The 13,577-nt window shown below is 34.3% G+C and overlaps 1 protein-coding gene across 1 annotated transcript; it reads right to left on the minus strand.

Annotated features, from left to right (window-relative positions):
- Nucleotides 1-740: 740 nt before the first annotated feature.
- LOC133329555 (uncharacterized) lies at nt 741-11,224 on the minus strand. The gene is made up of 8 exons (XM_061538031.1): nt 11,202-11,224; nt 7,956-8,050; nt 1,966-2,118; nt 1,763-1,898; nt 1,565-1,692; nt 1,219-1,506; nt 931-1,158; nt 741-859 (listed from the first exon to the last, which is right to left on the minus strand). The coding sequence occupies exons 1-8, from the start codon at nt 11,222-11,224 to the stop codon at nt 741-743; spliced, it is 1,170 nt and encodes a 389-aa protein (XP_061394015.1).
- Between the last annotated feature and the right edge of the window lie 2,353 nt (nt 11,225-13,577).

Raw genomic sequence — 13,577 nt, forward strand, 5'->3', positions numbered from 1 at the left:
AGGACATTTTTCTCAAATTTGTACATTTAATTGATCCAAATAGATGCAATAGTACTCTGAATTTATTGTTTTGCCCTTTTGCAGATAGTACATCGATAAAATACCTTTGAAGTCCCAAAAACCCGTTGCCATAACCTTACCAACCCATTGAATTTTTTTGCCTTCTTTGGGTCACTTCTCCAGCGTCAGTCCATTGTTTGGCTTGTTCGTTTGTCTCTGGAGTATAGTGGTGGATCTATGTCTCATCAACTGTTTTATTTCGCTTAAAACGATCTAAACAAGCTTAAGAAATGTTCATTCTTTTGCATTTTTGATCGATCATCTGTAGTTCTTCATGCAAAATTAAATGGACTCGATCATTTGAGATGCCCATAATATTAGCAATTTCACTCATTTCACTTGAACATTTAAAATGGAGAATGGGGAGGTTCCCTAAAGTTTTTAAATACATGTATGCAAAGTTACAAGTCTTTAATATAAGTTATGCTCATTTGCCAGTCGGTTAAAATTCATCGAAAATTTAAATCGAGTATGGGGAAAATGTTTATGATAGCTATCTATTTGTAACTTAGTTGCATATATGGTTTTCACTTCGCAATTTTATTAAAAAACTATCAAAATACAAAAAGCTACAAAAAACCTTAAAATTATTGCAATAAATAATAACTCTTAACAGATAAACAATCATAAATTATATATAATAAAATATGATAGGACAATAACTCAAATAAAATGTATACTTAAAACCCATTTGTACACGGTTGTTGTACATAATCTAGACAAAAGCCACGATTATCTATATCTGTCGGCGCTTCGATACCATCTGTGTGGAAGTAAAGACGGAAGGGTCTAACGCTTGCTAAATAGAACAACAAAAATGCGATAAGTTGTTAATTGTTAATAATTTGATAAGACACCTGTGAAACTTACATTGTACGGTTTTTTGTACCATGCCAACTTCGGCACTAAATGTTCCGCCACAAACTCGATCTTCACAGGCACTTTGTGGTGGAATACGATCAGCGGAACGCATACAGCCAATTAGTAGCCAATCTTGGATACAAGCATTTTGTGTTACTTGAGTACCGCCACCAACCATGGTTCCCGTCGGGTTATTTGAATTTCCCGATAAGGTGAATGATCTGGAACGATTGTTTTCTGAAATGTTGAAATATTTTATTACGTCTATTATCAAATACAATTAGATTGGGAACTCACCCAAATCTGGGCATGCATTATATTGTATGCCACAAAAATTTCTCTCAGTTCGTATACAAATACTATAATCCTGATTTGATAATTGTCTGCCGGAGACAGTGTTAAAGTTGAAACTCCTTACACGACCACTAATTCCAGTATAATATTGCAAACAACCTTGTTCAGCACGAGCTATGCTACCGCAATGAATTTGCGTTACTCGTATGCGCCAGATGCGCGGGAATGTTCCACTTGTGATGACAGAAATAACAATGGGATTACTTTGTCCCAGACCAGCATCAATGTACACTGGAATAAATTCGAGGTAATCGATAAATCGAATAATAAGAACAGATTCAATACTTACTGTGATCACCTGATGAAATGCCGCAAATCGTGGGAACTGGACTGCTGCCAGAGATTAACAACTGATCTTGAGTACACAAATGATTTACCGACTCAGGTGGTGCTATGGAAAACATATCCAAATCTAATCTAAATAAAATATATGTGTACATCTCTGTTTGAAATGTTGTCATAATATTTGAAAATCAAATTTTATTACCTCAATTGACATATATCTGGATGCATTTTTTGTACCGTAACCTGGCAGCTGCCCGTGCCATCATATGTATCCGGATGATTGGGATTAACGAAATATGTAGAATTTTCTCTAATAACGCCACCACAGGTCTGTAAAACTATTTCAGTTGTGAATTATTTATTATTATTTTTCAATTTCTATATTTCCACACCTAGCACACTTACAAACACAACAAAGTCCATAACCACCACCGCAGGGACCAGCCGGAATTCCAGCTCGTAGTATGCAATCTTTGTTTGGCAAACAATTTCCAACTTCGCCGGACGGTGCCAAACATAACGACGGCCCAATGGGTATTACGTTAAATATTGGTAAAACTGAAAGCAAATGCAGCGCATATTAGAAAAAAACCCTTTATTATAATAAAATTATAGAAATTTTATTAAATGCCTAAAAGTATGCTACATGTAATACAGAATTGCATCACTTAGCATAGGTTTTTGGAAGATACACACAAAATATGAGACAACAGTGGTTCGTGAATTCAACCCAATATAAACTTAGACAAATACCGTAGTCAACCATTAAATCCAGTTTAGACTATGCTTTCTAAATCGACACGATTTGAGTAACTAGAATAAAAATGGTGTTCAGGTCTGATAAAAAAAATAATTTCCATCGTTTCGCGAGTTACTTATGTTCGATTTTCGTCTTTTTGTTATGTTGTATGTGTTGGCAATATCAACCATTTTAGATTTTCATATTCTTTTTGACACATACACTGGTGGCCAAAACTGCCAAAAAATATAAAATTGGGTAGAAATAAATACAGTACTCCGATAAAACAGCTAATTACCTGTGATTGTGAAAATGAGTTATCACAGAAAATTATTTCGGAGAAATATTCCATGAATTTCTCCATTATTTCTCAAATTATAAGTGCGTTTTATGCATCTATATCTGTAGTGACAGTTCGGCATGGTGGAAGGCTGCAAAAGAACATCAGTTCGTACTGATAAAAAAAATTGTCATAGCTGTAAAAATACCCATTTAAGAGTTCAAGGAAATTTGTGATACGGTTATTGTTGGATATAACCTCAAAAACAGAGCGTGGACGACCTATGGTAACAGGCCTACATGACCGGAAAGTATCAAGAAGGTTCTTTAATTTCTGAGAAGAATCGGAAAGCCAGATTGTCTTTCGTAAAAGGTCATATTAATTGGAATCCGACTCAGTGGAGAAATATGATGCTCTCGGATAAATTAATGTTTAATATTAAACACTCAGTCATAAAAAACAATACTGTGAGAAAGTCCAAAAATGAAAGGCTCGTGCCAAAGTATTGCTAGGGTACTGGGAAGCTTGGAGGAGGGTCATTAATGTTAGTGGGCTGCTTTTCTTTGGAGTTGGATATTATTACGAGATTTATGAATTAAGGGATCGAATTGTTTATACAAATTTGTCGGAAGACGTTATAGTTTCCTTCCCTGATGAACATATACCGCCTATTTGGTTGTTTCAGCTTGACAATAACAGGAGTGAACAACCAGCGTTTTAAAATGGCCAAACACAATCATAAGGTCTTCACCCTATAGAAAAATCTTTGGAGCATAATAGATTGCAAAATCAATAGGGATTTACTAACAAACAAACATAACCTCTTCCCAAAATTTTAGGATCCAAGGAATAGTATACCCAAGGATCAACTTGAGCATTTTATTGGTTCAATGTCTCGTAGGTATTCTGCCGTAATGAAAAATAATGTTTATGATGTCGATTACCAACAAAATTTGCTTATTTATAAGAAAAAACTTTTCACCAAGCAAAAATTGGGTCCATTTAGTTTTCCATTGCGTATTTTTTATTTCAAAATAAATTTGGCATTTATATTATTTGTGTTTAAAAGTAAATAAATTACCTATTTATTTCTGAAAAAAACGTTCACTATAACTTTATTTTCATAAAAGTTACAGGCCATTTATTCAGTTTGCAATTTCAATTGCTTTAGTTTTGGCCACCAGTGTATAAATTTTAGTTGTGATTTAGTGTGCTTTAAGAGTTTTTAATATTCAAAAAAATTGATGAAAGAAACTGTATTTGTGCAAAAAATATATTAAATGCGCAAACAAATTCAATTGAGAATAACAGTGTTTTCATCGACTACAATGATTTCTTGTTACCTTGAAGTTAGGAGCAATAAATCGGAAGAAACGCACAGAACTGTGGAAAGACCAAATATGGATTTTCCAGAAGGATAAAAATCAGATCTCACATCAAAACATTTGCGTGAGATTTTGGGAAAAAAACTGACGTTGTCCTTGCCGGCCTTCTTCTCTTCCAAAAACTAAAGACAATGATGATAAAAAGAGTTTTGCTACGATGGAGGAAATAGAAAGAGAAGCTGTTGGTTAAAAAATGTGTTTCTGAAGGGTTTGAAGGAAAATGCTGGCGAATTATATCCTATATCTAAATAGGAATACCCAGTCATAGACAGAATTATTTAAAAAAAATTGCTGGCTATAATACACTACGCGACAAAATCGAGCTGGACAAATGTTCTTGGGAGTATATTAAGAATTTATGAGTGACATGACATAAGGACGAATAATATAGACAGAGACTCGAAAATTAAATTAAACGCTAGATTTTTTGTTTATTTTGTAGCGACAGATTTGGAAAAATTCATCGCTTGTAATATTTTTGTATAAACTGTTAGTATAATTAAACAAAATGCATTGTTTATCGTAAAAGTCGGTCCCGATTTAGATATAGCTCCCATATATATTTTCCCATATATATTTTCGTCCGATTTAAAGTAAATGGTATACCAAAGTCCCTATATATATTTCGATTTGCACGAAATTTTGCATGGGGTACTGAATTAAGTCTAGAATGATGTGTGTAAAGTTTCCCGAAAATCGGTTTAGATTTAGATATAGCTCCCATATATATTTTCGTCCGATTTAATGTAATTGGTGAACCAAAGTCCACATATATCGTTCTATTTGCACGAAATTTGGCATAGCGTACTGAATAAAGTCCAGAATTATGTGTGTTAAGTTTCGTGAAAATCGGTTCAGATATATATAGTTCCCATATATATTTTCTTCGGATTTAATGTAGCTCCTATATATATTTTTTCTTTCGATTTTATGTAAATTGTGCACTAAAGACCCTAAAGTTTGTCCCATTGCCACACAAGTTTGTACAATGAACTCTAGTTAATATAAATTAAGCTCTGGCAAGTCTCGTTGAAATCGGTTCAGATTTAGATATAGCTTGTACATATATATTTTCGTCCGGTTTTACACAAAATTTTGCACAACGTAATGAAGAAATTAGTATAACCTAACCTGTCAAAAGTTTCGATGGAATCGGTTCAGATTTCGATATAGCTTTTATATACATTTTGTTTTTGCAAAATAGTCAGGCTGAATCCCAGTTTGTTGCTTTTATAAAAAACAACTATTTATTAGTGGGGAATGTATGGCATTGTCCGCCGAGGGGTAAGGCAGGCAAGACTATAGTTTCGGATCTCGCCACTTATCCTCATCAGTTCCCTTAGTTTTTTGTTGGGATATTCTCCCCAGAAGCTATTTATTACTGCTATGTGTCGTCACAACAACGCTATGTGCATTCGTCACAAGCACATAGTGTTGTTGTTGGTATTGCTAGTTTTGTGGACGCAGTTGTGGACGCAGGCTCGGTCATACTGTTTGATTTATTCCTTAAACTAGCAATACCAACAACAACGTAATGTGTATTCGTCACAAACTGACGACACATAACAGTGGGAAATGTATTGTAGTTGTCTGCAAATGCCTTGTTGACCACAAAATCAGGCGCCAACGAAACGAACTTCTCATTGAGGTCGTATCGCAGGTAACGTAAGAACTTCGAATTGCCACAAGAGACATTTGGGTATGAAAGGTTTTTTGTAAAGAAGCAATAAATAGCTTCTGGGGAGAATATCCCAACAAAAAACTAAGGGAACTGATGAGGATCAGTGACGAGATTCGAAACTATAGTCTTCCCTGCCTTATCCCTCGGCAGACAATGCCATATATTTCCCACTAATAAATAGCTGTTTTTATAAAAACAACAACTTGGGATTCAGCCTGACTATTTTGCAAAAACAAAATACAAATGGTATCCCAAATAACCCGCCAAAACAACTGATTTTATATATATTTTCTTCCGATTTTAAGTAAATGGTGCACCAAACTCCTCATGTTTATCAGATACTTATCCAAATAATCAACGGGTGTCCGATTGATATTTGCTTTAAATTGATTTACATAATTTTGTCCCATTGTAAGAAGCAACTCTATATCTGACCAAATGAAAAATTTAGTATAGGTTGCAGAATTACATGTTTATGGATCTAATTTTATTTTACTGGTCCTTCAAAAATGAGACGTCTGTTAGGATTCATCAGTTAAATATACCCAAAGTGGTTAGGGGTATCATATAGTCGGCGCCATCCGACTTTACTACTTTCCTTACTGGTATGAGTTATGCTTGTCTTGCAGCAAATGACCGATATATATTTTCGACCGACTTTATGCTAATTTAACTTACGTATCAATTGTCGCATCTTTTTTCCTTATTAAGGGAACCCCCCACCCCCCATTCACGATTTTATTTTGTTCAAAAATTTCAATGAGCTGGTAAATCAACACCAATGCTTGTTAAGGTTTGTAACTTTGTACATATATATTTGAAGATTTAAAAAGGAAGAAAAATAATTAGTAAACATTTTTTGTTGTTGTTTTTTGTGATCAAAGAAAAGTCATTATTTTTGATGGCGGGCATGATAACTCCTCACTGGAGCATCGGAATCCGAAAATTCCAACGGTGTTAGAAAGAGTACATGTCTGGCTCTCGTATGAACTAGGATTATTGACTTCGCTCTAAAATTAACAAAATGGCGGACCTTTGAAAAAATATTTTTGGAAAATTGAAAATTTTTGATCAAAAACGAAATTAAAAAATAAGGAAGATCTTCACCGATTGGCTTTATCCTAGTTCATACGATATCTATACACTCACAGAGAAACGTGTAAAAATTTGGAATCGATTGGGTTATTAGTTTTTGAGTTATCGTGCCCGCCATTCGCAAAATCAATGTTTGGAGAAAAACGCGTTTAAAGTTCAAGAAGCCCTTTAGCCGTCACTTGATGCTGACACAATAAATCTGCTATATCTTCAAGAGTTCTTGAGATTTTCACTTGAAATTTTGTAGGGATATTCTTGAATTACTCTAGATTCGAATTAAATCAGAAAAATTTTTGACACCGTGAAAGGGGGGGGGGGGTGGGGGCTCCTCTTAACTCTTCTCCCTTCTGGCTCACGTCCTACTGAAAGTTAGAATGTTCAGAGCCATGTCTAATTGTCGTATCTTTATACTTCTATGTCTTTGGAAGGGTATCATAAAATCGATTATTTTATCAAATGTTAACTCGGATGGTTCTTGGTTATTTAATATTAAACCAAAAGAAAAACATGTTAGATTTGGGAAAATAAAACCCAATCTTTACGGTTTCTATGGCTTTGTTACGACTGCTAACATGCCGGTCAACTTCGATTTTATCGACATTTTCGACTACCGGCCTACCTGTGCGAGGTGCATCTTTAACATCAAAAATTCCTAAACGGCTGTTACATTATCGGAACCAAAAATACCATTCACATTTTTAATCGCTTGCATTGCACGAAGTTTTTTGTTTAATATCAACGGTGTGCCAATAACGTGTCCCTTCCAAAACCTGACTTGTTTTCTAAATACCGTTTTATGTTACAAATTTCTCGTGATTATTTTTATATTTTCACACTTAATCGCTATAGTACAGTACACATAAATGTTTTGAATATAAAAATTATTTCAAAATATTCCAATCGAATCGAGGGTTAATCAAAACACTTATCTCCTTCAGGTGTAGGTGATAACCACTGTATATTTCAGTTACTTTTGAGTTTAGTGTATGCTTTGAATGTTCCATTCATTTACGGTTTCAGTCCATTTTGACAGATTTATTTAGTGCAATTCGTTATAATTTGCTTATAAATTTCACAATTCCACAACAACATCTTATCATTTGTTCGTTAATTTATTATTATAAAATTTCGTGTTATCTCAATTTTCATTTAGATAAACTTTTTTTAGCAATATGCTTAAAATAAAAAAACACAATCCTTTAAATTCACACATACATCTTGAATCTCTCGATGAAGGGCTTGATGATGATTTCCATTTTGTACCGAATAGGAAATCTTTCCACGAAGTATTTTCCACTTTTGAGGCAGCACTGAATGCAAATAATGTCATATAAAATAAAAATACGGTACTCTTGGCCAGAAACATCCTCAACAGGATATGAATAGCACGGTTTATATAACAAAATGTAATCCAACGAACCGATCCGTTTTTTCAAGTACGATGAGCAACCGACGACGTAACGCGACAAACTGTTAGGCCTGCGCAATAAAACAAATATTTTTATACAATGAGGAGAAATTACACAGCAAAATGTGCGATATTATCCAAGAGTTAAAAATTTGTTTTAATGAAAATTTCATTTGAAAAATAGAGTTTAATGACCGTTATCAACACGAATATTTAAACATTTTTAGACACACACAAATAATAGCAGAAAAAAAGAATGGTTATTACATGCAATGCCAGCTCGCTGTGACAAATTAAGATACAACAACACATATATGTGTGGGTGTACTGAAGCATTTTGTTGTCTGTTTACATTTTCAAATTCATAATAAAAATACACATATGGGTGTATTGGGGTGTGATGTTTAAAAATATGTATACTTGCTACCGCATTGATTGTTGTTTATCAATAGATACTGTTATTGCTAAAAACTGTCAATACAGATGTGTGTTTTGATATAGATCTGATATTTTACACTCTATAAAAGTATAACACGACCTGACCTTTGTACAAAGGTGATTTGAACTGATGTGTGAGAGCTCGTATAGTCATGGTGTATAATCTGGGAAGATATCAGGCAAACAAATAGTGGTGTACGACATAGAAATGACCGTAATATGTTGGTTATTCGGAATCCATTGCTTGAAGTGTTTTTCAACAAAGAACTTTCATTGGGTTTGGCCTGTAATGATGGACATACATACAGAACCCCCAAATAAGTTGTTTGTTTTTACTTGCTGCAATAGTTTGCTGGGTAATATACAGATCATCAACTCACTCAATTTCGCTGTTATGCTTTAACCTTCCCTCTTTCATTGTTACTCTTTATTTTTACATTTACGTGCAGTACACAACAACAGTATTTAAGTACTCGCACACACACACCCTCGCCCCACACCACATCTTTCTAGTTCTCGGATGTTATTTCGCACTACCCTCTCTTTCAACATACTCTTTGTTCTTTTATTCTTCATTGTAGCGCAGGTCGATCCGCTACACCTCCACCCCCCTTGCCTTACGGTAGGTCTGTAAATTATATACGGTATGCAAAGCAAAATCTTGCAGTTTTGTAAGTCAGTAGGGTGGTGAATTTTATTTTTTTTACATGATTAACAGAAAGCCTAAGTGGTTTCTCTGCAAATACTGATCGATCTTTCTGTCTGCTGTACTGGATCAATCAACAAGTTTTTGGCTTAAGCAATTTCTAATTACGATTGAATAAATTTTAACAACGTGGAGTGATACTGATCAAGGGATCAAGTGTAAAATTACATCAATATTTTTCTGAAACATCAGATTTCAAATAAAATAACAATTTAAATCAGCTAATAAGCCCAACAATACCCATCAAATTGTACCCTTATTTTGATCAATTTTCGATTTTTGTCGTGGAACAAGGATTTTTGTCAGCAGGGTCTGGTATAAATAAATCACAGTTTCCATTTGTGAACAATCCTTGTAAATTATATCTCCCGATCGAATCGTATACCACCGTCTAAGCTTTTTAGAAAGTTATACACAGGTAATTTATATATAAATATATAGTTCCGTCGATAGTCGGAGTAATTGGATTATTATTTTTATATTCAGAGCACTTGCCTACGAAAATCCACATTTCAAGGAAAACCCGTGCTCTGTGTAACTATTCCTGGAGGGCTGTACAAATCAGCCGCATTCCAGCTATTTTGTACGTGACCTAACATTTATACAAGTGACATAACCTTGACTGAAAAATATATAGAAGAAACCACATGCTATTATTAGCCGTATTACATCACACGAGCAAGCACTATACCTTGACCTGTTTATATCCGCAACAATTCCTGATATAAAACACCCTCCCGGATTTAACCCTAAGGATTCTCATATTCCGGGATTAGAATAAGTAAAGCAGGAGTATATTGGTAAAATCAGGTGTTACATAAAGCAATTATCTATTAACATGGCGTATATACAGCAAATTTGTATATTAAATTAATCTAGCCACTGACGTCACCAACAAGTTCTTCGAGGCCTCGACGTGCTGTTAAAAGACGATACATTACCGTGGTAAGTTCACAATATATTATGTTTCAATTTATAATCAAATTTTGCTATATCTATGCCAAACGGTATTGTAATTTGTGCACCTCAAAATCATTTAAAACAGAATTCCGTCAGATATACCCAAATGCCTACGGTTTTCCCTTTTCTTTTGTACACACCTAGTAATGAAATAATATTTAAACATCCTAGTTTTGCAATAATCTAATAATGAAACAATATACTCCTACTCTATTTTTCTAAGAATTAAAATTATTAGTAATTAAATTATATTTTCATAAATTTATTCTGCTCTGTATTCCTAAATTGCAGATTCTTTTCTAAACACTAAAAACCATCAAAAAATTTTTTTTTTGAAGTTCGATTTCTCCATTTTATTTAATTTGTTGACATGTTGTTGAATAAATGAATTTATTTTGTTTTTGAATCACTATAATTCACAATGAATGCTTAATTATTCCTGATTTTACGGCCGGGATGTGAGAGTAGACGACAATAATCAGAAATAGGGGACTTATAAATAAACTGTAAGCCAGTAAGTCCATGGATGGGATGGGTTATGAGGCTATCGATTCCAGAACACCAGGAATCCGAAATTATCAGTATGAGGAATAACGATAGATAATTTGGTTTTTTTCTAGACCAGTTGGGGTACAATAAGATTTTTTTTGTTTTTGCAATTGTAGTAAGGATCTAATTTTTCTTGAAATATGTTAAACTGGAGTCTATATAAAAATTTTGTTTATGTTGAGAGTAGTGGCTGTGACCTCCAGGGACACCAACCCCCCAACTGACTGAAGCTAGCTCATTATGGCTCCCAGTCCTTGTGAGGTGCAGAAATCGATTTCTAATGTGACCGGAATTTCCCCTACCCTCGCTGGGAAACTTCCAGTTGATCAGATTGTTCATTACAGGCCCGGCGATTGCAGTTTTCTTTCGGACCCATTGGAATATATACATTATGACTCACTTCGATGAGTACACGGCGGCCATTATTGAACCAGGATTTTTATTGTTTGGTAAAAATTATTTATTTTGTGAAAATTCTATTCAAAATTTACCATCTACATTAATCCTAAGATAGGGTCTAAAGAGTAACTTCTCCTGTTGGACAACACTTTGATAAAGCATATACATTATATATACATTCAAATCTGACCATAGTGTGTGAGGGTAACGTTATATGAGAGCTATCCGAAAAACGATAGTAATGATGTTTATACCCTCATTTTTATGGCTCATGAGTGTATATACATATTCATATCGCAAACATGTGCCTCATCGAAATATTTTTTGGACCTAATGCTTCATTTTATCTGTTTCAGACAATTTGGAGTCGATTTACAAATGTCCGTCTGTCTGGTGCTCACGATAAATCTCGAAAGAAATAACCTATTTCATCCAAACTTTGCACATCATAATATTTCTTCCAAATTTAGTTCAAGTTCGAAAGTGGGGAATATAGGTCCACACCTTCTGGTACCTCCCCGACAAAATGATAAACATTTTGCAGAAAATTAATTTAAAATATGCGAACGGACTATCCTATTTGATCCAAACTTTGTACAAACTATTATCTTTAAAAATGCTACATCAAGTATACAGATGGGACCCATCGGTCCACTCCTTCTGGTACCTCCCGTACAAAGGGTTTACAATGCCAATATTTATAACTCCAGTATCAGGCGAATCCGATTTTAACCAAACTTTGCACAGCTTATTATCTTAATTAGATCAACTCTGAGGACCGAGCGGTCCAATCCTTCTGGTACCTTCCTCACAAAGGGTCAGCGTTTTCAATATTTATAAATCCCATATCTGGCGAATGGATTATCTTTACCAATCCTAGAACAAGTTGGAAGATTGGCGCCTTCTGGTAGCTACCCCACAAAGGGTCAATATTTTTTTAAAATTGTACATTTAATCTGAAGCGAATTGAATAAGCAATTTGATGAAGACCTCTTTGAGATCGCCCAGACCAAATGGCTGACGCTTGATATTTTGACCTAAATGTGTAGGAAAAGTACTAAACATTACTAAATTTAATTCTAATTGGAATTTGAATTACTATTGGAGTACAGGATTGAGGTAGTTGTAAAAATCGTAATTATGTGTACAAGAAGTACTAAATGGTATTAAATTTGCTAAAAGTTGGATTTAGATAGAGATGGAGTCTTGAATTTGGGAACTAAAATGAAATTCGTACTTATGGGTACGAAATGTACTAAATGGTACTAATTTTAGAACAATTTGTATTTTGATTAAAGCATAGAGCAATTTGGAATTCAGATTACTGTTGAAATTCGTTTTTATTTATGTGGGCGAACGGAGAGATAGCTGGAAGCCAACAAATTTGGGAAAACGGTTGCTGTTGGAGAGTAGAATTGGGGTATGGAAGTATAGTACTTATGTGCACTAATGTTTGATACAATTAGATTTTATATGAACAGATAGAGCTGGACTCCTGTTGGAGCTAGAGTGCAGGATTGCGATAGTTTAAGAATTTCGTACTTATGTTATACTAAATTTAGTACAATTTGGATTTTACGTATAGAGCTTGAAACCTAAAATTTGCAATATTGATTGCTGTTGGAGCATAGAATTGAGATATCCAGGTAGTCTTGAAAATGTGTACTTACCTTTTCAAAAATGCTGAAAAGAACTAAACGTGAAACCTGTATGTATTTACACAAATCCAAAATTATCGAAAATATAATAGGATAGGACAATAATAGGTTGGGGTAAAAGAAATCAATTATTTTTCGGCAAATGGCTGTACTTATAGATTTCTCGTAAAGTATCGATCAAACAATTTCAGATTAATGCTCACTGGAAGGGTGACATTTCGCAGTAAAAAAAATAATTTGCTGTTTTTTGTTTGGTACATTCAGATGTGAGTTAAAGGGTGTTAAAAATGGAAATGAACAAAGAGAAAAATCGGTACATTTTACCGTTTTTCTTTGACAAAGGCGAAAACGCAAGCCAAGCGGCTAAAATTGTGAATGGTGTTTGTGGTTCCGATACTGTAACAGCCAATTATGTGCAATTTTGGTTTCTTAGATTCCGTTCATGTTAAAGATGCACCTCGCACAGCTAGGCCGGTCGTCAAAAATGTCGATAAGTCGTAACATCGCCCAGGTGCTAAAAATCGACCATAAAACTGTTTTAAACCATTTACAATTGACCAGAAACGGCAAACAGGAGAGGTGTCGTGTTCCACCAGGACAACGCTATGCCATACACATCTACAGTGATTTGTCAGAAACTTCTGGAGCTTGGTTAGGAATTTTTAATGTATCCGCCATACAGTCCGAACTTGGCACCAATAAATTATCATCTTTTCCAT

Source organism: Musca vetustissima, unplaced genomic scaffold (assembly GCF_032173495.1).
Source record: "Musca vetustissima isolate MV318-11 ecotype Yass unplaced genomic scaffold, APGP_CSIRO_Mvet_v1 utg1266, whole genome shotgun sequence".
NCBI classification, from domain to species: domain Eukaryota; kingdom Metazoa; phylum Arthropoda; class Insecta; order Diptera; family Muscidae; genus Musca; species Musca vetustissima.

What these genes read in the sequence shown, in the direction of transcription:
- LOC133329555 (XM_061538031.1), bottom strand. Translation starts at nt 11,224, where the DNA reads ATGGCCGCCGTGTACTCATCGAA. An exon ending in GCCGCCGTGTACTCATCGAA is followed by an intron (nt 8,051 to 11,201) that starts GTGAGTCATAAT and finishes ATTTGCATTCAG; the next exon opens with TGCTGCCTCAAAAGTGGAAA. An exon ending in CCAGATATATGTCAATTGAG is followed by an intron (nt 1,693 to 1,762) that starts GTAATAAAATTT and finishes TATTTTATTTAG; the next exon opens with ATTAGATTTGGATATGTTTT.